Source organism: Eretmochelys imbricata, chromosome 10 (genome assembly GCF_965152235.1).
Source record: "Eretmochelys imbricata isolate rEreImb1 chromosome 10, rEreImb1.hap1, whole genome shotgun sequence".
NCBI lineage: Eukaryota > Metazoa > Chordata > Testudines > Cheloniidae > Eretmochelys > Eretmochelys imbricata.
In genome coordinates, this window is record NC_135581.1 from 55,066,568 (window position 1) to 55,093,459 (window position 26,892).

The 26,892-nt window shown below is 40.5% G+C and overlaps 2 protein-coding genes across 12 annotated transcripts in view; one reads left to right on the forward strand and one right to left on the reverse strand.

Moving 5' to 3' along the window:
• The window catches only part of MTMR10 (myotubularin related protein 10), a 65,593-nt gene extending 44,663 nt beyond the window's left edge, over positions 1 to 20,930 (forward strand). For both annotated transcript variants that reach the window (XM_077827621.1, XM_077827622.1), the window contains exons 6-16: positions 2,071 to 2,161; positions 5,878 to 6,037; positions 7,056 to 7,143; positions 7,285 to 7,373; positions 10,254 to 10,384; positions 10,797 to 10,866; positions 11,437 to 11,507; positions 12,336 to 12,505; positions 14,674 to 14,844; positions 16,592 to 16,774; positions 17,338 to 20,930. In XM_077827621.1, the coding sequence (XP_077683747.1) occupies positions 2,071 to 2,161; positions 5,878 to 6,037; positions 7,056 to 7,143; positions 7,285 to 7,373; positions 10,254 to 10,384; positions 10,797 to 10,866; positions 11,437 to 11,507; positions 12,336 to 12,505; positions 14,674 to 14,844; positions 16,592 to 16,774; positions 17,338 to 17,937 (1,824 nt within the window). In that variant the 3' untranslated portion in view covers positions 17,938 to 20,930. The remainder of the gene's footprint in view (positions 1 to 2,070; positions 2,162 to 5,877; positions 6,038 to 7,055; positions 7,144 to 7,284; positions 7,374 to 10,253; positions 10,385 to 10,796; positions 10,867 to 11,436; positions 11,508 to 12,335; positions 12,506 to 14,673; positions 14,845 to 16,591; positions 16,775 to 17,337) is intronic.
• Positions 20,931 to 22,722: 1,792 nt separating this feature from the next.
• Positions 22,723 to 26,892, reverse strand: part of FAN1 (FANCD2 and FANCI associated nuclease 1) — a 43,502-nt gene continuing 39,332 nt past the window's right edge. For 9 of the 10 annotated variants that reach the window (XM_077827664.1, XM_077827662.1, XM_077827665.1 and 6 more), the window contains 2 exons: positions 25,250 to 25,378; positions 22,723 to 22,933 (listed from right to left, as the gene is read on the reverse strand). In XM_077827664.1, the coding sequence (XP_077683790.1) occupies positions 22,796 to 22,933; positions 25,250 to 25,378 (267 nt within the window). In that variant the 3' untranslated portion in view covers positions 22,723 to 22,795. The remainder of the gene's footprint in view (positions 22,934 to 25,249; positions 25,379 to 26,892) is intronic. The other variant, XM_077827666.1, reaches the window with a different exon arrangement.

The window sequence follows — 26,892 nt, forward strand, 5'->3', positions numbered from 1 at the left end:
AAGACAAATAAGATAAAATTTCTCAGTGTACATTCAGTACAAGTGCTGGGCATCCTGCATACACATGCAAAATCAAAGGCATCTTTAAGATGTTCAGTCCATTATTCTGTGGCCAGCAGTAGCAGAGATCCTAGGCAGGAAGATTCTTCAATGCTTTGAATGTCAAGAAGCTCTCTGTAACAGGTCTCAACAGCTCCTTGCAGAGCAAAGTAGTTTTTAATAAATAAATCTCTAGTAAGATTTTTAATAACTTTGACAGGTGGAATTTCCTGTACCTAGACTTTTGGAGTAGATTTAATATAGTAAAATGACCTTCACTTTCCTCAGATACTTCCTTTGGAGGTGAAGGAGGCATATTTTAGTAAAACAGCAAATTTTGAGCATTTATTTGGAGGGGAGGAAGAAGGCAAACATAATGCCTTTAAAATGAGACCCGCTTGGAGCATTGGGGTATGAAAAGAGCCTTGCTTGGAATTTTATGGGGGCTTTGCTCCATTTCTGAGATTTGGCCCTTACTGTTTCCTTCTGTCCATTCTGGTCAGAAGGGAAACAATTTATTTTTCTATGGTGAGTACCCAATTTTGCAGATAAAGAATGACAGAGCTTAATTATAATTGAAATTTAGGGCCTGCTCCTGGAATACTTAGGACACTGTTAACTTCACTCATGTGAGAATTCCTCTTGGGTTCCTTGGTGCTATTCATGTGCAAACACAAATACTTGTGTTTGCAGAATCAAGCCCTAATTCTGACCTTGTCTTTTGCATAGTGTGCAGCTTTACTGAGTGAGCTTCTGTCTTCTATTGCATTAATTTCTGATCCTGTAGAAACAACTTTTTATGCTGCAGTGATGGGGACATAATTGTTCTATGGTTTTGATGCTCTGAAGCAGTGCCCATCTTAGGATAGGGCAAGTGACGCAGCCTGGTATACTCTGATCACGGTATCGTTCTTAGCAGAGATGTTGGGACTTGCTGAGTTCACAGGCATTCTTATATGGTAAGCAGGTGTTTCCTTGTCTGACTAAATGCCAGTCAGATGCGGCATTTCTAAGGGCAAGACCCAAAGTTATCAGGCTGATGTCTGGCTCACATTGCATTTTCAAGACCATTCAGGGAATGGAGAAGACATGACTTACTGATATATCTAACTAATTGTAAATCCTCATGCCTGGTCAAAACAACACAATATTTTGTTTTTTCAGAGGGGTTGAAATTGTAAATTGATGGGAAGCTAGGGGTGCTAGACCCTTTGAAAAATAAGGCAGAAGTAACTGTAGAGGGAGGAGAGCACCCGTATTATAATGGAAATTTGGCCATTCCTTATTCCTAGATAATCCCTTTACTTCTACTCCAAAAGTCTTGAAGCCATCTGTCGTCCCCTGCATCAGTGAATGGGATGTATTTTGCTGCAGGATTGACATAACTCCTGCAGGCCTTAGAGGTAAAAATGGGAGGCAGCTGTTTCAAGAAATAATGTGAGGGTTGGGCTCTAAAATGCAAGACTTCTTGATTTGATTTGATTTGATTTGATTGTTATAGTAGTGCCTAAGGACCAACCAAGAATGGAGCCCCATTGTGCTCTTTCCTCTGTCTGCTCCCCTCCTGTTTGTACATAGATACCTACACGTCAGCTTAGTAGTTCACATCCCCTGCCTGTATGTTGCTGTCTATATACTGAGAATTTTGGCGGGGACTCCTGTAGCTGGCTGACCTTTCTGCTAAAAACGAAGTCCTATTAAAGCACTAAGAAATTATATTAGTAAAATCAGTCTATAACTTCAAGTCACTCTTTATGTAAGGTCAAAAGTTCACCTATCTTGACTGCTATGACTCTTCTCCAGCAAATATTAGCCAATTTAACCAAATATCAAAATATATCATAAGTCCTTCTCTCAAGTCAAATCTGGCAATATTACATCAGACCATTTTTTAATACAGTCTTTTGTTATACTCTTACAGTGCCATAATTCCTGGTAATAACTCCTTTTTTTATATACAGTTTTGATTCTTACACTAAAGTACTTTTATATTCAATAATGCTGAACACTAAAAACCAAATGATTTCCTAGGTGTGCCTTGCAGTAGCGCATTATTCCCAGCCGACAGATCTCCAGCTCCTCTTTGCATTTGAATATGTTGGGAAAAAATATCATAATCCAGGTAACCATTTAAATATTTTTTTCTATTCTGTAATATGTGCACGTGTTCTAATATTAGAAGGTCTGGCTACTTTTAGCCAAAAGCAATGGCAAGAGTGTTTTGAAGTTTGCTCTGGAATGTCACTTAAATTAGTTAACACTGCACCAGAGCCCCCTACTTTCTGTGTTTAAATTAATCAGTGTGATGGTAATTCATTATCAAAAACAAAACAATCTTATCTTTATCCAAAACAAAACTATCCATACCAGCATGAGTACCATTATTGCTCATTCCATCCTTAAATCCTTCTAGTGTGTGTCTGTATTGATACTCTGGACACCTAGATAATCCCCCTTCAGGCAGGTTTGTTTACCTGCCCTTCTCTTGGGAATAAGTGTCTCTTCTGGTGGTATTGCAGGAGGATTTGTGCAACTTGGGACTCCATACCTCCTTTCCTAGAGGCTTACTAGGTATAACCTCCCACTCAAATCTTCCACCACCCCTGCTGAGTTGGAGCACACCCTCTCTGCTCAAGGCCAGTCTCCAACTGAACCTTGTCAGTTAGGTAAGCTTGGAAAAGATGCCTTTGGAACTTGATTTTTTAGTGTAACACTGCAAGGTCACTGCTTAGTGTTCCCCAGCCAATACACAGCTAAAAGCTACAAATTCCATCACAGTAAGCCTGCAAATATGGAAAGTGCTGTAGATGTGGTTCAGTAGCACTGAACATTTTATTTACTCTGCCATTTGCATTAGAAATAAATGATCTACCTACTACAGAAGCTGAATGAATGTCATGAAATTACGGATCCAAATTTTCAAACATGCTTAAAAGAAGAGTTTGCTCATTTCTGTATGTGCCCGCATAAGCCCAGTGTGCGTACACCAGGAGAGTTTCATATGTTATGGGTGCAAGTTGGAGATACTTGAAAATGGGCAGTTATATAAAAAGGGACTTAATTAAGGTCCACATCGTTCCTCCAGCTGCATAGTGCCGTAATTAGCAAATTTTTAGAGAAAATCACAGCTGGGAACTGGAGAGGGGGAGGCAGATAAACAAAATGTTGAGTCCACCACAATCTCCTTAGAGCCACCTTTACCTCCTCCAGGAAATATCCATGTGCCACATGGGAAAGGAAAAGGCCCGTGGAAGAGCTGCACAAAGTGGGTGAAATAAGCAGTGTGCTAATGTTGCCCCTGTAGCATTACAGTGAACCAGTGACAGCAGAGATAGTGGTTTTGCTGCATGGCAGTGGCTTGGAGTAGGGGGACTGAAGAGTATTTCAGAGGGGGAAATCCCACTATATAGTGAGGCGTGCTCTGTGGTGGTCATGCCTGGGATTCCCTAGTCCTCTTGTCCCTTTTCCAGCACTGCACTCTACCCACTCTGCACCCCTACCAGTCCCCAGGGACAATGGAAGCTGCAGTCTTTGTCCATTATTTCTTCCCCTTCTCTTTGCTTTTGCACAGAAGAACATATGGGTCATATTGCATTATGTTTTCTCTTCAGTGCATTTTTACCACATGTATTAAAAATATTAGTATTTCCTACTGTGAAAAGACAGTACGAAAATCACACAGTTGAGTTTTTTTTCTCGCCTTCCCCGAAACTACTGGAGTTTTAATCATGAAAGGGGCGGGTGGGTGGGAATTATTGCATGTATATATATTTCCCTGTTCCGAATTCAAGTAAAAGTTGAAGTGCCCCCAATTCCCTCCCAATCCTTTTACACCCCTCCCAAAAAAAAATACTGGGAGCAAAGGGCCAGATTCCTAAATGTATTGGGAGTTGGGTACCTAACCTGCTCAGACGCTTTTGAAAATCCCACTAACTGCCTCTCTGCATCTCTAGGCACCTAATTACGTTTGAAAATCTGGTTCCAAATCTTTTGCAGGATTCTTAATGTTTTATGTTTTGTCTTTAGTGTGTGGGTGAATATGGAGCTTTTTAAAAAATGGCACTAATAGAACTGGCCTGACATTTTGGTAAGCTTCCTTGCAGGGTTTTGTCAGTGCACATCAGTGCCCAGCCTGCAGCATCTCCTGCTGTTCCACTTTTGGGCCTACTCAATAGAGACTGTCACTACTGGTATCAAGCTGTGTGATGATTTTTGTGATAGATGATGATAGGATGAGGTTATCAAATAATCTTAATTTATGACCTAATCTCAAACTTTGACCAGATCTGCAAGAACTTGTTCATGTCCTATTTATTTTATAAAACATTTAGGAAATAAAAAGAGAAAGCATAAACAAATTATCTGGGCATCAGCATTATTTTTATGGCAATGAGAGAAATTTAAAAGGACTGCTTTAGTATGAATTCTTGAACATAACTTTTTTCATGTTAAATTCTAATTTAAATATCTTTAAGCCATCTGGAAACCAACAAAAAAGAAACCATCAGATTAGCTTTTGAGGTGCCATTTGTTCAGGGGTTAAATCCCAATTTCCTCCTCCGCCAACCTATTTACTTTACATAAAAGATACCATGGTGACTGCCATACTAGAAATTTGTGTATACGTAGATAATAAGAGAATTGGTAGAGGATTAAAGCTTTGGCCTGTTTAAATAACTGTAGACTGGGTGCTAATTGAATACCCGTTCGGAGCATTAATACCACTTCTATCTTGATTTTTGGCGTAGGCTTCTTCTGGAAAGCGTAAAAAGAGAGAGTGCTTCAGTACCACTGAAAAGATTAAATTGTTGGTGTATAAACAGCAGGCAAAGACTTACAGGGGCAATGATATGGCCATAATCCTGCAGTCTGATCTGCTTGGACAGATCCTTATGCCCTTGCAGACTCCCATTATAGGCAAAAGAGGCTGCACATATAGATCAGATTATATAACTGGGGCTAAATTTGTGTCATTCATTTACAACTAAAATCAAATTAACTCTCAGTTTCAAGAGACAAAATGTAATTCCACTGAGCATGGTTGACCACCTTCTTGTCATATAAGGAGAGAACAGCTGAGTTTGACTAAGTATCATGCCAAAACATTCTAGCCATAGAACTAAGGCTGTTCTACATAATATCCCATCAGGATGAGTAATTTATTGTGATAGGTTAGTAAGATTTAAACAGTTTTTACCGTAGTCTTTGTGTTAACACCAAAAAATAATTAACAGCCTCTTCCACATCTTTCCTGTCTGAACGAAATAGCTGGCCTAGAAAGCAACCCCTGAAGAAAAACTGTTGAAACTGTGGAAAGGACAATAAGGCAGCCCTGACTTGGAAGGGTTAGGACTCAATAATAGCCACTCTGTGTTCAGAATCTTTACTTTTAGTGGCGGATGGTAACTGAGCTACAAGAATAACTAACTTCTAACTTTTAACATAGAATTCCCTCTTTTAAAAAAAGAGTAGTGTATTGTAGCAGTTAAATATTGTAATATGGGTGTAGTTTTAACATATTTAAGGGGAGACCCCAGGAGTTAATGTGACACTTTTGTTTCCAATTTCCATTATCCCTTAGCCTCTGTTTTGCAGAAACTGACACAGTACAGGTTTTCACTGCTTGCTCTGTTGAAACAGGAGTAAAGATATACTTGTCACTCTTGCATATTACCAACAGCACCACTACTGGTTAATCTTGCAAGTGGCAACATCCCTTCTAATAGAGAGACTCACCTACCTTTGTGTGGGAAGAGATAGCACTATAGCAATTTGCATGACGAAGAGTTGAAAGGGATGTTTTTAAAAATCTTGCATTGATTATTTTCCTTTTCCTAGCAACAGTAAATGGAATAGACCCAGGAGGCAGGGGCAGGGGCAGCAGTCAACAGACTCCTTTATTTGAAACTTACTCTGATTGGGATAGAGAAATCAAAAGAACAGGCGCATCAGAATGGAGAGTTTGTTCAGTCAATGAAGGTTACATGATATCTACTTGGTAAGTTTGAACAAAGAATGAGAAAAACAAGCTAATTTGACTCTGGCATCACTTTGGTGTTCTGGTAGCCCTGGGAGAGATCAGATACTTTTAGGAAAAAAACAGCTGTATTCTGATGAGAGATGAGTGTTCGTAAAGGTTCAGAATTTTCTGTAAAGGTGTCTGTAAGACAATCTCCTGGAAGAGATGCCACCAAAGTTAAAGCAACTTGACTATCTTGTGGATCCCAAGGCTAACTAATGTATTGATATCAAATTAAGTGACAGAGGAAAAAAAATCCAAGGTTTGTTTTTATTGTATTTATAGTTTTTATCCTTCTGGTACAAACTATTATTATTGTTTAAATTAACACAAATGTGCATGCCTGTAGAAGAAATATTAGCAAGATTTGAAGTTTTATAACAGGAAACGAGTAAAATAATGAGATCAGTCTGACTAGCACTGACTGTTGCTGCTAAAGTGCTTCTGTACACCCATTTATCTCAGTGGCCTGCTTTTGGTCTCCATCCGGGGCTGGTGCACTGCAGCGCTAAGACTGGTAAACTACCTGTGCAGCAAGTTGTACTGTGGATTTGACTTCCTGTTCAGGCCATATTTTTTTGGCATGCTTTTAGATGTTTTGGCTAGAGGTGGGGAGATTTATGTCCCTCTTTGCCCTTTCCCCCAGCACATACACTGCTGCAGCCAAGGACAGAGTGCAAAGGTTGTAGGTTTTATTTTTCCTCCTAGTATCCAAGCAGTTGCAGTGGTGGGATCTAAGTGTGAGTGGCCCATCCACGATAATACCAGAAGTGCTAGTATCATGAGTGACTCGCTAGGCACATGCAGTCAGCATTGTTATCGCTATACTGTGATAAAATGTATCCTGTATAACTTGGATTGTCATTCTGTGACATGGGTTATTAGGCACTGACACTCCTTGTTATAGCTTCTAGATTGTATCCTTTTTATTTCCAGAAAAGTAGATAAAACACCTGAGAGAAAAATGACTTATCTGTGTTGTATTTTTCTCCCCCAGCCTTCCAGAATACTTTGTAGTCCCATCTTCCTTAGCAGATCAAGATCTAAAGCTCTATTCTTACTCGTTTATTGGAAGACGAATGCCCGTAAGTGTCAACTTTATTCTGTTGCTGATCACTGTCAATCTTCATGACAGTGATATGTGTATGAATGAATTTGTTTTGTGTACTCTATGTAGAAATTCTCATGCTGTCAGGCAATACTAACAAATTATCTCTTTCTGTTAGCTTTGGTGCTGGAATCACCCTAATGGGAGTGCTCTTGTGAGAATGGCCAACATTAAAGATGTATTGCAACAAAGAAAAATAGATCAAAGGTAAACAATACCCTAGCATAATTTCTTAACCAGACATGTATAATATGAGGCAAAAAGTGCCTGTATGGGATACTATACTTCATACTTGCAATGAGGGAGCCCCAAATCAGAATATCCTGTAGCCCACTCACATTAAGAGTTGCAGATTCCAGTTGCAGATTCCAGTCCTCCCTCTCAGGTGTAGGGGGTACTTGAACAGAAGGTCTCCCACATCCCATGTGAGTATGCCAACCATTGAGCTAAAAGTTGAGGGAGCTCCTCCTCCTCTCCCCCACACCATTTTGAGTAAGCTCATCTATAGGCACCCAGTGTGGTAGGTTTGCTGTGAGCACCCTTGCCAGATCAGGCCACAGAGAGGAGTTAGGTGGAGGCATGCCTGTATTTCCCTAGTTTTTGCATCGTGCTGGGCCTTAGATGTCCAGATATCAGGCATGGGGCTACAGTGCCACACTCGGAAGCAGAAACATAAGTGCTAAGATAGCTTTGACTGTAAAAATTTAGTGGCCAAGCGAGTGTAGTCAGCTGAGCAGGGTTTTTTGAATCCTAGTGGGACCTGACTCTGGGATTTAGGTGCCTGAAGTGATAGTCAGGCACCTAAGTCTTTCTGTGTACCTTAGTACCTTGGAGAAATTCACACCAGCTTGCAAGGTCATTTGTTTGGTATCTTTTTTTATTCTGTGTTTTAATTTGTTGGAAGACTTTGTAGACCTTCTGTTGCAACTGTTAGCATATTTTTATTTCACTTGATTATAAAATTGTTCTCAATATATATATGAAAAAACAAAGCCATACATTTAAATAAAAAGCAGGTTGGGCTTCTAGTCAGCATCTCTATTGGCATACACTTTTATATGCTGCTTTTGTATCATAGGTATTCTGAGAGCTATAGAACACTGAAAATTGAATATAGATCATCAGTTATTTAGCTTTTGTAACTGAGATACAATGTCCCTCAAACTTTTACTTCAATTGTTTGGGTTTTGGTGGTCAAGTGATAGTCATAATACTTGAATCATAGCTTTTCATCTGCAACATTACCTAATGTTTATGTTATTTGCTTCAGTTTCCCTGACTGTAAAATGAGGGTTATATATTATGTACCTTTCTCAAGGCTATAGAGCAGGGGTGGGCAAACTACAGCCCGCGGGCCGGATCTGGCCCATCAGGGCTTTGGATTCGGCCCGCGGGATTGCCACCCCTGAGGCGCTGCGGGCCCTACGCCGCTCCCGGAAGCGGCCGGCACCATGTCTCTGCGGCCCTTGGGGGAGGGGTGAGCAGAAGGCTCCACGCACTGCCCTCGCCCTGCGGGTACCTCCCTCCAAGCTCCCACTGGGGGTGGTTCCCTGTTCCTGGCCAATGGGAGCTGCGGGAGGTGGTGCCTGAAGGCAAGGGCAGCGCGCAAAGCCCCCTGACCCTGGTGCGCGCTGCTGCCACCCAGGAGCCACTCTAGATAAGCTGCACCGGGCCGGAGCCTGCACCCCAAACCCGTCCTGCACCCCACACACCAACCCCTTGCCCTGAGCCCCCTGCCTGCACCCTGCCCCCCTGCTGAACCCTGCACCCCTTCTACACCCCAACCCCCTGCCCAGAGCCCCCTGTCACACCCTGCACCCCTCCTCCGCTCAACCCCTTGCCCTGAGCCCCTTCCTGCACACCGCACCCCCTCCCACACCCCAAACTCCCCCCTCCACCCCAATCCCCTGCCCCAGACCTACATTCATGGCCCTGCATGCAATTTCCCCACCCAGGTGTGGCTCTCGGGCCAAAAAGTTTGCCCACCCCTGCTATAGAGAAAGCTGGTGTCAGAACCAGGATTAAACTGAGGAGTTTAGGCTTCCAGTCCTATTCACATATCACTAGGCCAGGTCTCACCTCACATACACTGGACTATATAACAAGAAATTACCACCTAGTTGAATACCACCTAAAGCAGGGATCTCAAACTCAAATTACCACGAGGGCTGCATGAGGACTGGTACATTAGCCCGAGCTGCATCACTGACACCTTTTCATACAAAGATACAAAAGCCACCCCCTCTGCCCCCGGCCCTGTCCCCACTTCACCCCTTCCATGAGGCCCCGCTCCTGCCCCACCTCTTCCCACCCCTTCCCTGCCCCATTCCAACCCCTTCCCCAAAGTCTCCACCCCAACTCCACCCCCTCCCTGCCCCAATTCCAACCCCTTCCCCAAATCCCCGCCACAGCCCTGCTTCTTCTCCGCCTCCTCCCCTGAGCACATCATGTCCCCGCTCCTCCCCCCTCCCTCCTGGAAAGTCCTAAGCGCCACCAAACAGCTGTTTGGCAGCGGGAAGCGCTCGGAACTAGGCGGAGGAGCGGGGACACAGTGCGCTTGGGGGGGGTGGAGGCACGGGGGTGAAGGGAGCTATGGCGGGCTGCAGGAAATAACTCCACGGGCCACGTGTTTGAGACCCCTGGCCTAAAGGCTTTGTTGCTTACCACTTCTGTACTGCTGTCTATGATAGCTGTTTCTTATAGATCTTTAACAAGATATTGTTTTCAATTTTTCAAATTAATTTAGCTCATGTCTCAACAATAATGGGCACTGAATGTTTCTGAAATGTGTGTTAACAATTCTGCCTCCACATAGCATTCCAAATGACCAAAAATGCATGACGTGCATTATAGCTGAATGCTAATCAGATGTTTGTGCTCTTCCATTTTGCTGTTTGAGCAAATAGCTTTGCTATGTAAGCTAGTTGCCTTTGTAACTACAAGGAAAACCTTTTTTTTAAAAAGAAGAAACTGTGCACCTATTTTTAAGTGCTTTCAGTTGCTTACGCTTATCTATATTCTAAAGAACTTAATTTGAAAAGCTTTCCGCCATGTCCAATAATACAGTTTGGGGGGTTTTTTTGTTAGGATTTGTAATGCAATAACTCGAAGTCATCCACAGAGAAGTGATGTTCACAAATCAGATTTGGACAAGTGCCTGCCCAATATCCAGGAAATCCAGGCTGCGTTTATCAAACTTAAACAGTTATGCGTTAATGGTAAGTCACAATATCATCATTCTTCTGGTGGTGTGGTTTTTTTGAGGCACTGGCGGATATGGTTTCAAGAAAGCAGTGTGTCAAACTTTGTTAGGAAGCAACTAACTTACCTGGAATTGAAAATCTATACAAAGCGTGTTCATGTGTGTATATTTATAATATAGCTTCTGTAGATCTACATTCTCTTACTCCTCTTTGAGACGTGGGGTATAATCAAGCATGAGGTAAGCACATCAAATTGTGTGCTTTTCTGAGGGATGGTGTACCAAGTGCCTTCAACTGCAGATTTAATGGAAAATTATGTGGAAAATTATGGGCAGCATAGCCTATTGATTTAACTTGCTAACAAAACTAGCTAAAGTAAATGGCTATTTAAAAATGTACCCAGACATTCCTACTCTTCTTGCTGCAGAACCTTTTGAAGAAACGGAAGAGAAATGGTTATCCTCGCTGGAAAATACTCGTTGGCTAGAGTATGTCAGGTACGTACAAATATTATGACTAGACAGTAATCATTAATAATGTGTCCTTAATTTTTCACCAGTGCAAATATGCAATAAAACAAATACAGACGGAATTTGTATATTGTACAATTAATGAGATAAATATACAGGGATTCTAAAGGTTTACACACTTAAACATTCTGTGTCTGTGTGTGCAGCTGAATCCTGCAAAGACATAAGTGAATGCTTAACTTTAAATACTTCAGTGGAACTTGTATCCTAAAAACTAAGCACACACACAAATCTTCGCAGGATTAGGACGATAATGGGCACCATGACAAATGTACAATTCAGAGAGGTATTTCTGTGGTACTGCAATCTTATCGGAAACAGTTGAGGTTTTTATATTACTTGAGTATATATTAGATTTGGGTTGAGATTTTCAAAAATGCCAACGTGACTTAGGAGCATAAATCTCAATGAAAGTCAATGACATCTGTGCTCCTAAATCCCTTAAGTATTTTTGAAACGCCTGTCCTAATTTCTTAGAAAATGTGCAATATCTGTAGTCTTAATTGTTAAATTAAACTACTTTTTCTTTTTGCCTAGATCATTCCTTAAGCATTCCGCTGAACTTGTATATATGATGGACAGTAAGCATGTCTCAGTAGTTCTGCAAGGTAATATAATTGTATAGCATGTTGTAATTGTCATAATTGGTAGGTTGGAATGTTAAAGCATGGTTTGGTAAACTACATTTGTGATCTGTATACTTTACTGATATGTTGAAAGGCACAGATTTAAAATATTTTAATTTAATAAAATTCCCTCTCTGTAGTTGACCGTACCTCGACTGGAACATAGCCAATAGTACCTGGTAATATTCCCCCCCCTCTTTTTTCTCTGATAAAGCGCCTCTGATGTGATCAAATCAAAACTGTAGACCAGTGAGTTTGTAGATCAGAATGTTTATCAACTCTAGCTACATTATCTTGGCATGTGATGTTGTCTTGGTCATTCCTCAGATCATATGCTATTTCTAAGAATTATTTCAGTGTTGGGCAGTGTTGATTCGTTGACTCTGACTCTGATTCGTTGACCTCCTCCTGGAGGTAGTAATGCCAGAAATGGTATTTAAAATAGTACTCCATACCAATTCAGAGTACCTCTAGGTCAAAAAGAGAGTTTGGAAGCTCTCCATTAATTTGGGCTCCCGCCATTTCAGCCCATCTCAAATGGTAGGCATCTGGTTTTTTGGACAAACACTTAGCAGGTTGTTCTTGAGTAAGGGTTATTCACATATCAGTGGTGTATATAGTTGGGAATCTTAACTATAGTGTGAGGCTCACTGAGATAAAGTTTGACTATATTGAAACACAACAGTCTCGAGATAGTGTATTTTGAAATTCACTAGAAGGAGAACACTAAACTGAATTACCAATTTCTGCACTCTGATCTCTTTAATTATACATACATATATATTCAAATGCTCTTAATGTTTTCCACAGAGGACGAAGGGCGGGACCTGAGCTGTTTTGTAGCCTCCCTCATTCAAGTAATGCTGGATCCCTATTTTCGGACAATTGTTGGATTTCAGAGCCTGATACAGAAGGAATGGGTCATGGCAGGATATCAGTTTCTAGATAGGTGTAACCACTTAAAAAGAGCTGACAAAGAGGTAACTATGTTGTATTGATAGCAAGATCACATGCATGCAATGAAATGACTTGACCCCATAAGCTAATGTCCAAAATCTTAATGTGAATTTTTTCAGTACTTTCTAAAGACAGGAAACTAATGTATAAAAAAAGAATAATCATTAATCAGATGAATGTCCTTTTTATCCTCAACTGTTGTGTAAAAATCATTAACACACTGGGTGAAATCAAATGCCACTGTTGATATTGATATTATAATCATGTTAGAGTAAGCCTTTTCAAGTCTATTTTATCCCATGCTTTACAATAATTAAACCATTGGGTTCCAAGACTTTGACCCAGCAAGGATCTCAGGAGCCTCTTTTCAAGAGCACCTGTTAATTTCCTCACACCCTTTTTTACATACAAAGCCAGACCAGTGTGTGGTTATTGCTGCAATTATCACAATACCCTTCTGATAAAGAAGAATGTGAAGCAAAGTACATAGTCTGTTCCGCAATTTTCAAATTGCAATCTATGGCTCACTGGGTGGTGGTTCAAGAATTGGTGGATGGCGACGTGGTACCTGGCTTTGGTGGTTTTCAGACACTTCAACAGTATTCCAGGCTCTACACTGCAAGGAAGAGACTGGAGGCCTGTAAAAGCAGCTGGAAACAAAGAGTAGCCAATCTAACAGAGTCTCTTGGGGTGGCACTTAAGGAGAATAAAAATAAAACACCCTCAGGGATTGGAGCCACCAGCAGGACTAGAGCTGCCATGCAGCAGCAGCAAAGAACATGTCTAGGAGCAAAGGAAATAATGCAGCTAGGCAAAAGAATAGGAAAAAAGACAACCCAGCCTCAAGAAAATGTGGGAAATGGGAGAGAAGAGCAGATGAGATTGCGAGAGGTTGAAAAAACAAAGAGCAGAAAGAGACAGCCCAGTTAACTTCTTTCCAGACACTCATTGCACTATAGACAGAAAACATTCATTACTTTCCTAATACTTTGTCATGCATGGGATTGCTGTATTTGGGGCAAGCGTGTTTTGTAATTATGATCCACTGAGATGTTCTTTTGAGATGATTCTTGGTTCACTCTGCAAAAAAAAGTTAGGAAATATCTGAAAGGAAAAAGTTAATAAAAATATTGCTAGAGCTGAAAAAATATATAGAAATGCCTATTGGAATTTCCTCTCCGCCTGTGAGTTTTTTTCTTTCTATAGTATATTTTGACCTCATTAAAGTTTTTAATGGAAACTAACATTTTTTATGACTCACAGAATCAATGGTTTTAATGCCAGAAGGGGCCATTTATGATCATTTAATTCACTTCCTGAATAGCACAGGCCATGCAATTTTACCAGATGGTTCCTGCATTGAGCCCATAACCAAGGTAGAGTAGCAAAAAACCCAAATATTCAGTTAGATTTTTAGATAGTTTAAGCTACTCCAGATATCATTAAGCTCATCTTAATTTATCTGCAACCCCACAACCCATACAATTATTACAAAGATTTGGAGTGGCTGCTCTGAGTGTTAATTTATGGCTACAGAGCACATTCTAAAATTAAAAAGAAACCAACCATCTTTTCTTCCTTCATAGTTCAGCAAAGAAGGGTCATTTGTTTTGTAAGCTACATTTCAACTGAAATATGAAAATAGACACGATTCTAAATGTGGCTGGAAAGAGGCCTCCCCTTTCCAAGTACTATAATTTACAGGTCACAGTCTTTCTGTGGTTTTGTTACAGAGAGAGTTTCTGATTGTACAAGTAACAGTTTAAATCTGCTTCTAAATGAGAACACAGACAGAGAAAATGTAATCTTCAAAATATTTCCTCCCCCCCCCTCACAAAATTTGGTATTTATTTAAGTCTGGAGATGATGTTGACACTACAATTCCCTTGTACCACCTACACTCATTGGGCAGCACATGAAATCAACCTGTCCTGTCATTTTACATTACTACGGTTTCCTGAGTTATTCGATTTATGTAATCATCTATTCTCTTATTATGAGGGTGAAAATGCTAAACGTGGGTATTGGGTATTTGTATTATAGATTCTGTGATTTTTTTTAGATACAAACGTCTCTTCCCTATGAGGAGCATACTAAATTAGCTACTCTGATGAGGATGTTGGGGGTAACAAGTTGGTAAGGTTTTGGCAAAGATTATGTTACTTCTAATTACTGTCCATTATTTCTTAAGTCTCCCTTGTTCTTGATGTTTTTGGACTCGATTTGGCAACTGCTAGAACAATATCCATCAGCCTTTGAGTTTTCTGAAACATATTTGACCATATTGTATGATAGTACACGGATCTCATTGTTTGGCACCTTCCTTTTCAACTGTCCTCACCAGCGAGTAAAGCAGAGCACTGTGAGTATGCAGAAGTGTTACCCTTACGTTTAAAATAATTGATCTTAGGCCTGAGTCTGTCTTGGGGGAGGGGGAACCACAATCTAAACTAAATGGCATTCATTCATTTTTGCAAAATGATGTGACAATTGCAACATGAGCTTTTAAGAAAAACATTGAGCAAAAATATTTAATGCAAGATGAGTGCTCATCAGATTGTCCCTGCAATGCTCTTTGCGTATACTGAAAATGGAAATGGTCTATGGGGGGGAAAACCCACCTTATTTCTGTAAGAGCATTGTTATTAAGTGCTCCATCATTTCCTTCATTCGTACTCCCATAAGAGTGCTGCATACTTGCAATGGGATTTGTGTGCAGCTTCCTTTCATCTGTATGATAGACAGTGACTTGGATGGTATTTAAAGCTACAGACAAACTTTAAAATCTCTTGTGACAGGGCCACATAATTATTTAAAAATACCCAATGACAGCTTTACAAAAAGAATGCTAAAAGTCTGAGTAATAGTGATCAAGTACTATTCATTCAGAAAGAGAGAACAGCGGTGCTTCAACCTAAAAAGGGCCTATGATGGATATCTAAAAAAATTCCAACCTTCAGAGGAAGCACACACAAAAATGGGTGACTTGTATACACTGCATGCAGGGTAAAGAACAGTTTGTCACATGCGTCTCCAAGGGTAGGACAAAAACCAGGAGACCTAAATGTTTCTCAGGCTTGGTCTACATTTGCGGGGGGATCGATCTAAGTTATGCAACTTCAGCTACATGAGTAATGTCGCTGAAGTCGACATACTTAGCTCTACTCACTGCGGTGTCTTCACTGCAGTGAGTCGACTGCTGATGCTCCCCCGTCGACTCTGCCTGCGCCTCTCGTGGTGGTGGAGTACCGGAGTCGACGGGAGACCTCTCGGGGGTCGATATATCACGTCTAGACTAGATGCGATAAATCGATCCCCTGCTGGATTGATCGCTGCCTGCCGATCCGGGTAGTATAGACATATCCTCGGACAACTCTTCTACAATTTCAGAGTAGCAGCTGTGTTAGTCTGTATTCGCAAAAAGAAAAGGAGTACTTGTGGCACCTTAGAGACTAACCAATTTATTTGAGCATAAGCTTTCGTGAGCTACAGCTCACACCCATTGTTTCATGTTCTCTATGTATATAAATCTCCACTGAATGCATCCGATGAAGTGAGCTTTAGCTCACGAAAGCTTATGCTCAAATAAATTGGTTAGTCTCTAAGGTGCCACAAGTACTCCTTTTCTTCTACAATTATGACTCTGCTTAAAAGAATCAATGACTCTTAGAACAGTGCAAGTAAATTCTAATATACACCAACACAAAACCGAAATTCTTTTAACCTAGAATTAAGACTGTAAATACTTACCAGTGTTCTCTCGGTGCTTTCCCCCACCTCCCCTGTTGTTTTCTCAAACACATACATTCATAGAAATAAAGATTAGAAGTTTCATTTTTTAAAAGCAAGTAAACGTTAAAAATTATGGAAATGTGGTTATCATCAACTAAACATTAGCTCTGCCCGAGCATTGCCATCCACTTAAAAACCAGGATTTGTTTCTGTCCTCCACAGTGGTCACCTTGGTTGCCCTATATACTTTGACATTTGGTCTACAGCCACGCACACTGTAAGCCATGCCCCCTGCTCTCTGAGCTGAATTCAATAATTAGATTTGTAAGTAATTAAATTAGTTTGTTTTTAATATGTCTGAATATTCCTTCTTGCAGGAATTCGCTATAAGCAAAAACATCCAGTTGGGTGATGAAAAAGGCCTAAAATTTCCTTCTGTTTGGGACTGGTCTCTTCAGTTTACAACAAGAGATCGCATGCTCTTTCACAACCCCTGGTATATTGGAAAGAGTGCACCATGTGTACAAAATGGGTCTGTGAAAAGTTTTAAACGAACAAAGGTAATAACAGAAATACATTGAAATCAAACGTCTGCCAGTGGACTTCTCCTTTTAGCAGCTTAGTTACAACGCCATTATTGCTTGATGTCCCAGCCTATAGATAAGGCATTAAAAATGAATTTCTCTCGAGTGTTGGGCCATATGGCTTCCAATGCAGTCCCTGGTATGCTTGGGCTTACTGCCGACACAAGGGAGACTTATGGCATGACTGCAGCTATTGTGTGATATAAAGGTGCTTTGGATTAACACCGTTGTCCATATTGTTTCATAGATCCTCAGAGTTTTTTCATAGACTACTGATTTTTTTCCATTGTTTAATATTGTAGAATTCAGTCGAAATTTATTTACAACTATTTTATTAGGTCACGAACTGTCGAATTATATGCCATACAAGCCACCCCAGTGATTAGACTCGCAACTTTACTATGGTTGTGAAAGGATGCTTCACTTAGTCTCTTCTTAGTCCCCCAGTGGAGAATTGTAGGCATCCATGAACACTGCCAGCTGTAGCAGATTAAATCTGAGGAAAATTAACCATGTTTATTTCATATCTTTTTCTGCAGAAAAACTACAGCTCAACGCTGAGAGGAATCCCCCCATCGTTAAAGAATGGGATCATCAACGAGCAAGAGTTTCTTCCAAGAAGAAATTCACTGATACTAAAGCTGAAACCAGACTTTCTTCAGCAGATGGATAGCCAGACCAATAGCATGGAGCAGTATTTCAGAGAATGGTTCTCAAAGCCTGTTGATTTACATGGTGTAATTCTACCCCATCTCTCTGGAACACACATAAAACTGTGGAAACTTTGCTACTTCCGCTGGGTTCCTGAGGCCCAAATTAATAATGGTGGCTTTATTACTGCCTTCCATAAAATCTCTGTGCTGACAGACCAGGTAAACATGCTAAACCAGAGTCTTCGGCAGTACAAAAGCAGCTCTTCTTTGCAAGTGAACTGTTCAGAACTGGATCAAAGCAGGATGTACTTCAGAGCAAATGGTTTAAATGACACTGCTGGGACCCCAGATTTTCTCTCCTCCTCATTCCCATTTTCTCCAGTAGGGAACCTATGCAGACGGAGCATTCTGGGAACACCATTAAGTAAATTTTTAAGTGGTGCCAAAATCTGGCTGTCCACTGAGACACTTGCAAATGAGGACTAAGATATTGTGATGCTTAAACATTTGGGCGGAAATCGCAGACCACTGTGTCTTCTTTTAAGTTAACACTGCTAACTGCGGTATCTGAAGCTGTAATAATTTTATTTACAAATATTACATAAGTTTTGCACAAATATTTAAAAGCAAAGCAAATCATGCTTCAAATCGCACAATTTTATTTTCAGTAGGTGTCATGTAAACTTCTTGTCTGGTTTCTGACAATTTCTTCTGTGTTTTCTAGGTCTGGCTCATTATGTAAGATGCAGCGATTTCACTCACTAATGCAAAGGTTCGGTGTGGTCACTAATCAGGTTTTCTTTTTGTTTGCTATGTCTGTTTTCCCAACGGTTGACTGAAGCTAATCTTATGTCAACACAGATTAGCAAATCAGATTGGTGAAAACAAACATCAAAGACATTTAGCATTAATGTAGACATATTGACTGGCCGTTGTAGAAGTCTGGGAACAAACTACTTTGTCACAGTATAGGTTTAGTAAGGACACATTTATATGCTTCCATACTATCTTGCTGTGACTTGGTTTTCTGAGTGAATGTTGCACTGGTGCAGTGTGTACTGGTTTTTGTTTTCAGTTACCCATTAGAGAGACTATTCAAATTGTTGTTCAATGTCATGAGCTTGCCTTTAGTTCACAGGAACTGACTTCAGGACAATATGCACTGTTAACCTTAACATGTTCACTGTAGAGAATGTTATTGTAGCCTTAGAAGTGCCTTTAATTGGAATGAAATATTAGTAAGATGTGTCTAATGCACCATGAAACATTTTTTTTCAATATGTTAATGACCTGCCCACTAATGTAAACATAATTTCCATATTCTGATTCATAAAACAAACTCTGGAAATCACCAAAAAGCCATTTTCATTTAGCCTTCTGAACAGTGGAAACCTTAAATGGCAATATGCAAATTAGCAGGGAAGTTCTCTCTAGCCTAAAACAAGACTGATTTCCTGTCAGTCCCAGAAAATAAAGAATCTTATTCTACCACTCCTAGAACTACTTTGTTTCTTATGTGTCCATTTACAGGAGTGGAAGTTGTGCTGGGAAAGTCCAGTTTTTTTCCCTTGACACAACTGACCTAACTACCGAAGAGTTAGGGGATGGATTCTTTTGGCTTCCTCACACAACCCCCCCCCCTTTTTTTTTTTTTTTTTAAGTATTGCTGTGAAGGTTTTTTCAGTTTTAAAGATAATGAGAAATCAAAGAGATTTTTCAAAATACCCTTGTTTTGCAGCAGGAAAGGGCTGGTTAGGAATTTTCCCATTTCTTTGGTTGAAGAAACATTTCTTGAAGCTGAGCAGATCAATCAATGTGCCACAGTATTATAGTAGCCAATTTTTTTTTCCCCCCAAGAAGATCTGGTTCCTGCAAAGTCTTCCTCAAAATAGCTGAGAGGTACTAGAATAAGGAAAAATTACTCAGAAGTCTGTTGGAACAACAGGTTGGCTTTTCTGTTATCTTGGGCAAAGCTTTCCTGGGCCTGATACTTGGTATATAAGACCTCAACCTGTGTGCTGATTTTTGGTACCAAAAAGTAAAATAAATAAACCACTTGGACAGTTTTTATGGTATGAGCAGTAAAATAGATTTCCTAAAACAGTTAATGCTCATAAGAGTCCATTTTAGAATTACCAAAGTTTGGGGAGTAAATTACTTTAATAAGTACAAAGTGTTTGTTAATACATGGGATGTTAATCTTTGAAAAAAGAGTACAAGAACTACCTGTGTAAGGATTTCTAGCTTGTATTTTCAGTTCATACAATAATCTGTATTTTACATGCTACAGATATTCTTGTTGGTAAATATTATGCCTTTAAAAAAACTGCCTAAATATCTATTTACCAAACAGAACAGTTTTCAGAATTTGGGGGCTAAGCAAGCACAAGTGGTGAGTTACTGGTATCCAGGTTACTCTAAAAATCTGTTTTGTTGCATCCTTAGGGCCTGATTCTGAGTACTTAATCATTCCTATGTATTTGTTTTACCCTGTATATTTAATAGTTTAATGTACTGTTGAAAGGCAGTTCCTAATAATGTATAGTTCAGGACCTGCCCAGCTATGTAAACTGATTCATTTCCCGTGGTAAAAAGCTGCCTTACTGACAATACCGACTGCTCTGAACTTACCTAAGGGCCCTTACGTCTTGCAAGTAGCTCTGCGGACTGAGTACATATCTACAGCTATCTTCCCTACACACAAGCTCACATCTCTTTAAAGTCTTGTTGGCAATTTTAAAATTAGGTACTATTAATACCATTAGTGTTTCGTAAGAGTAGAAAAACTATAAACGAGCTTATTTTTATATCATTTGTTTTCTAACCACATGCAGTGCTTTGGTTGATAGTAGGCTGTTGTATCATGATTGTTTTGCTAGATTGTAAACAATATTAAGAACATAACCTAGTGAGATATGATATGCTGGTTGATGTGGTCAAAGAACAACTCTAATGCCTTTCGCTATTGCAGGTCATGGTGAGGTCAGAAGTCACGGTAGTGCAATGTCATTAAGTGAATTACTGCCATCTACCAAAGAAATGCCTACAAATTTATTAACCTACTGAAGTGAGTGTGTGTATTTTTTTAAACATGCAGGTAAAATACCACTCGACTATTAAACCACCTTTGTGCTTTTAATGATGTGTGTGTAGTAGGATCAAAGGTTTTGGCTGTTAATCTCAGAGGGATAGATTAAAACCAAAACATTTCTAATCTTTTTATTTAAGAAAAAGGCTAAAACATCAATCTGCATCTAACAAGAGACTGAACAACTGGTTTCCTAAATCCCATTGAGTGATAGATTGCTAATGGTGTTGCTGCAGCAGGTTACAGAGTTGACATTTTAATTGAAACTAAAACCTATGTGCCTAATGATGACTTACTGAATAAAAGTGTAGTTGCCAGGAGGAATACAAAACCCTGGCACTGAGGTTGTGAATGTGAAGTAAATTAGACTGTTAATAAAAGGTCATACCTTTCCATTGTCTTTCTCAGTTTATTTTACTGGTTTAATAAAAATGGTGCAGGAGTAGATGAGGAAGAGTCTGCAGAAAGATTACAAAGCAGCATTTGTTCTGTGTGGCCCATTTGATATTTTCTCAGTGACTGCGTCTTACTTTTTTTTTTTGCTTGTCAAACACACCCATGTTGCCACTTAGTGTTTTTTTCCCTCATTTGAGACTGTTGTGTCATTATTTGAGTTTGAAAAGGTCACACAAATAACCTACTTTGGTTAGATGAAGAGACAGTGTCTGAAGTAACTTTGTTTTGTTGCCATCAATATTGAGGCGTTAGAAAGATCTTTCTTTGGTGTTACCATTTTGCCCCTATAATCTCTGGAGTTGTGGATTCCCTGTGCTTACTAAAGAAAATAGCTACATATTATATCAGTACATACAGTAGGTATCTAACGAGCTGCAAATCTGGTTCAATATTGGGTATGCAGGCACCACAGCATTTGTCTTTTTAAGGGAATAATAATATAGCATAAGTAGAAATACTATCCTCAATCATAAAATAGCGAACACTCATTACATCTCCATTTTTTTACTCCTATACAGCCCCCTGTGTAAACTTTCTATATTAACAGTGTATCTTCTGTTAAAAGCTTAATTTTATTCTCTTATTGTATGTCTGTTCTGAGCCTCCACTTAGCCTATCCCTTATTTACAGCATTAGGTACTTTAGGGGGAAATAATCACCTTTCAGGGAGTTAATTCTTAGTAAACTGAACATTTGCACTCCCTTGCCCTTCTCCCCATTAGCTAGTGACTCTCAAACTGTTCCATGCATGGAAGTAGGACAGTTGGTGTCGGTCTCATGGGCAAGAATACTTCATGGCACTTAACTCCAAAAGAGCAGACTTTGGTACTTAAAATGGTTCAATTGGCTGAGCAAAGTGAGACCCTACAGTCAATTTAATCTGTCTGTAAGGTGATAAGCAGTGAACAGTGCCTCTAATCACTTCCAAAAATATCAGGGATTGTTCTAGATCTCAGATAGGGGCTCACTGTATGCTCCTATCACCTGGTGACCAGGCTCATCAGCTTTAAGCAAGTCTGTAATTGTCTATAAATCAAAACTGGTTAATGTGAGCCATTACTACCTTGAAGCATCATCATCATAACCCTAACTCAGCTCTGCTCATTGTCCCACTAGTCTACTACTCAAAGATTTATCTCACATGGTACATCATCTAGTGGTGTGTAATTACTAGCTAGCTTTGATTTAGTAAACTAAAAATATCAGTACAGCCATGGAGGTGTAAGGTGGCTGTCTGAGTAATGTAGGTGTGACCTTGAGCTGATTTGCTCATGCACATCTGCCCAAGATGGAAATTGCACATCCACGTAGCATTGTAGATGTACGTCGAGCCAGACAGAAATAATGGGGGGGGGGCACACAGGTTGGATTGCCGGGAGGTGAGGGATGGAAGGCTTCTCCTCCTGTTTTTCCTATAAAACATGCTTTTGAGTTATAGCAGTTTGGGGCACATTTGATGAAACTCAGACAGCTGAAATACAGGCACAGCTGCCAGATTACCTTTGTTAGTTAAGATCCCCTAAGTCACCTCTGTTCTACTTAGAAGAAAACCATGAATTCTTCTTCCACTTTGGAGACCCGATTTACAGTAAATAAAATCTGTTCGTTCTTTACCAAAACAAGCACATCTTAAGAACTCCATTATTTCCATTGGTCAGGACCTAATTAAAAACACTTATCTAATGTCCTTAGTGGCAGGTGCTTAAAATAGGAGGCAACCATTAGCACATAGTCATACTATTTATTTATTTTTTTAAAATAACCACCCCTCCTCTTCCAACATGTTCTAGACAGTTTTATTCAACTGAGGCGTTTACTTTTAGCTCCAACTGCAGCCACATGACAAACTTCTACAGCAGCTCCCAGCTTCTTCAGTTCACCCAGCCAAATCATCTGTTTGTAGGAGAGGCGATCATTGGGACCCTTAACTTCCACCAGCTGAAATGTTAATGTTAAAAAAAAACATTAATCTTATGCTTAGGTTTAGTAACTGAAAGCATCAACTAGGCACATAGTACCAGCTGTTTGGATAAGAGCGTTTGTACCTTTCACTGTAAGAATGGCTGTTAAGAGGAAGCTGTTGCAGTTTTTAAACAAAATCTGAATGTGTGTTAAAGGAAGGCCATTAATTACAAAAATTAACTTCCAGTGTTTAATCATCAACCTCTGTACATAAGTTGTCTGTTAAAGGACAGTTAGTAACTGGATAGCTAAAGGTAAAAGTGTTACACTAGAAAATCCTATTGGTCAAAGAAACAGACTCTGGGACCTGTGTGTCCTGAACAACCAAGTTAAAGTATTTTATATAATCCACAATTCCTAGGGAACCGCTTCCAGCAGAACAAACAAGGCCTGTCTAGCTGAAGACCAACTTAAAATAGACGTATGTTCATGCAAAGTCCCAGACAGCTGGTTTTTGGAGTGATTCCACACTTAAAAAAGACTCCCACAGCCAGGTTCTGGCCCGTGTCCACTTTTAGTACCTCTTCTCTTGCCCTTTACAAGAAAAGAAATCTTCCTGGTGAATCTGCATGTTTAAAGTTACCATGCAACTTATCCCCTAGCAGCCCAACACATCATTTTCTGCTACAGCTATGCTACTCCAACCTCTGCCCACCCTACCTCAGGGGTGCTTCTCCTAGTTGCATTTTTAGGTTTATCTTCTATAGCAATGCTCTACTACTGGTGGGTAAATGCTATCCTCAGTAAACTGAACAGAACCTAAAACTATACCAAGTAACTTCTAGTTCAAGTAAAGCTTTCCTTACCACTTCTGGGAAGACCAGTTTGGTGCAAAAGGAAAGTTTACAATCCACTCCAGTAAGCTCTCCCCCCCTCTCAATTTACTTTTCACAACTGTTAGTCAGCCACCAGGTTCCTTACAAGACAAAATTACATTTACCTTGCCTCTCTCTCTCTCTCTCTAGTCAAAATGGCTAACGTTATATCTGGACAAAACTAAGGCTTTTCAGTACACAGTTCTGGTGGAGGATCCCAGCAGGAAGAGTAAAGGCTTCTGCCACTCTGGCAATAAAGCTTATGGTCAGAAGTTCTTGTTAGGCAGAGGGGCCCTGTATTCATCTGCACAGAAAGATTCATTGGAAGTATTTCAAGACAGCTACTACCAGGCTAATGTGCTTCAGAGGACACAGGGTACTGAGAAGTGTTCACTTCCCTGCTGGTCACCTTTACTCAATCCAGGTGGTGTAGCAGAGCTACAGCACTTACATATAAATAATTGTTCATATGCCACCAGTCTGGAGTGGTTTTCCTTTAGTATACATACACCTGCAGTGCAGATTATTTGGGGGGAGAGTTTATTACCCACAGTACCTTTTCAGCTATCGTTAAAATTAACTCATAAATCCATACTAATCCATCTGTCTTTATAGCTTTTTTTGTTTAAGCTCAGGGCTACAGAAATTCAATACAAAGGTGACCCAATAATTCCAGACTGGTGTATGCAGATATCTTTACAAGTAAAAATTCTAGATTAGCAGAAAACAATTAGGTACCCACAGCATGGAGCAGTATGCTTGATAATGAGGTAGTATGAATTTCCACACAACAGGACTAATGCCTACTTCTCCTGCATGTGCACAAACCAGAGCAACAGCACCACGGTCCTGCACTGTAAAGTACGTTCCTTTAATACATGCCCTGCCAAACAGGGCAAGTTCAGCTACCCAGTGTCCCTGGGAAGAACTCTAGCAATGAACATTCTACCCACTCTCGGGTTTTTATTCCTCTGTCCGCCTGGGTGTTCACTGAAGACCTGCGTGTGGGATGGGAGTAAAGTAGCGTTTGATTACATACCACAGTCTGAGGAGAAGCTGCAGAACACGCAGAGCTATAGTCAGCAGTATGTGTAGCACGACCTGACCTCTCAACATTACTACATTGAAATTACTGCAAAGCAATCATGTGTGGCCTCTGAACCATTTGGCACTCATCCACAGAGACCTACTTGGTCATTTAGTGCTGGCTCTCTTCCAACTAATAAACATTAAAAGGCACGCTAAGACGACATCAATATTTTCCATATAAGCAACTGCTACAGTGTTATGCCAAGCTAGTGCACAGGTCTATGAATAGCCTGTGGGCCACAATACACAAAAGGTTTGAAGACCCCTGCTATGACAGATGGAAGCTTTTCTTTTACTTCCATGCCATTTAGGATCAACTGAGTATTTCAGTTTAAGTTCAGGGGAATATCCCTAGTATGCTGCTTTCATGCCAAAGACAGGAACATACCTTGAAGCAGTGCTCTTGCGTACTCCACACGACTAGGTCAGGAAGACCCCCTCTGCAATGGCGCAGATCTTTGGAGAGCCTCCTACATACACCACTTAGAAAAGGTCCCCCAAAGCAAGACACTAGACTCTGCAAGTACATTAATAAAGAAGTGTCTTTATCTTGCCATTTCCAGTCTTGCAAAAGTAAGCCAACTTTATGCCATTTCTCTGATTTCTTCTTTGCCATTTGCTTAACACACCTCACATACTCCCTGCAACTAGCCTCCTCCGACATTCCCAGCTTTGGTACAGGAAAACTGGCAACAGGGTCAAAGAGTACTTCTATGGGCAGGGTTACACTACTGTGGTAAATCAATCTAAGTTACTCAACTGAAGTCGACATAGTTAGATCCACTTACTGCAGTGGCTACATTGCACTGTGTCGACAGGAGAGCACCTCCCATCAATGGAGTACACAAATCAATGGGAAAGTGCTCTCCCATCGATTTAGTGTGTCTTCACCAGACTCGCTAAATCAACATTCGCTACATCAATTTCAACAGAGCCGATCTCATACATGTAGACATGCCCTAAGGACCAAAACAGAACACTGGTCTAAGCACTAGCTTAAGACTTGGGGGACCTAGATTGCCACAGAATTCCAGTGTGACTTTGAGCAAGTTGCTTAGTGCCTCGGATCCCCATTTGTCAGATGGAAATAACAGCACTTCCCTAACTTACTGGGGTGAACACTAAGTATTGAGGTGCTCAGATACTATTGCAATGGGAGCCATCCAAGTCCCTAGATGGCTAGACACAATTGTGACTTAACACTAAGGACTGGATTCACAAATGGAATCTCTCTCTGACCCAGTGTTGAAGCTGTTTCACTGTGGATAAATAATGAAAGAATCATTGGACCAGATTGAGAGAGAGCAAGCATGAGGATGACACTACAGACTGATGGTTAGCACACTCAGCTGGGAGGTGGGAGACCCAGGATCCAGTGCCCTTCTCCAAGGACTTTTTAAAATTATTATTGCAAAGGGGAACAGCTTCAATAGGAGAGACTGAGGGAGCCCCTCATCAGAATATCCCATAGTTCAGTGGTTAGAGCACTCACTTGGAGGGTTTCTGAGTAGCAGCCGTGTTAGTCTATATTCGCAAAAAGAAAAGGAGTACTTGTGGCACCTCGGAGACTAACAAATTTATTTGAGCATAAGCTTTCATGAGCTACAGCTCACTTCATCGGATGCATGGAGGGGTGACATCACTTGGAGGGGTGACAGATACTTACTGAAATCCCTTCTTGCCCTCAGGTGGGAGGGAGACTTGACCCAGGTGAGTACCCTAACCAAAGCTATGGGGGAGGTGGATCTCCCCATTGCCCCGCTTTTTGCCAAAACAGCACAGGGTCTAAACGCCCTGAGAAGGTTCCCCCGTGAGAATCCCAGGCAGAGGAAGGTGCCTCCCTGCAGCTCAAATTTAGGCACCTATCTCCAAGAGGAGTGGGGCTTAGCACACTTCTCTCCCCTTGACATACCTCATTGGCTGGCTTATGCGAGAAGCCGCCCAGTATGCTGACTTTTGCGAATCCTATTCTGAGATGCCTTCCTCCGCCCCCACTCATTGTATAAGAGCCTAGGCACTGAACTCAGGCTT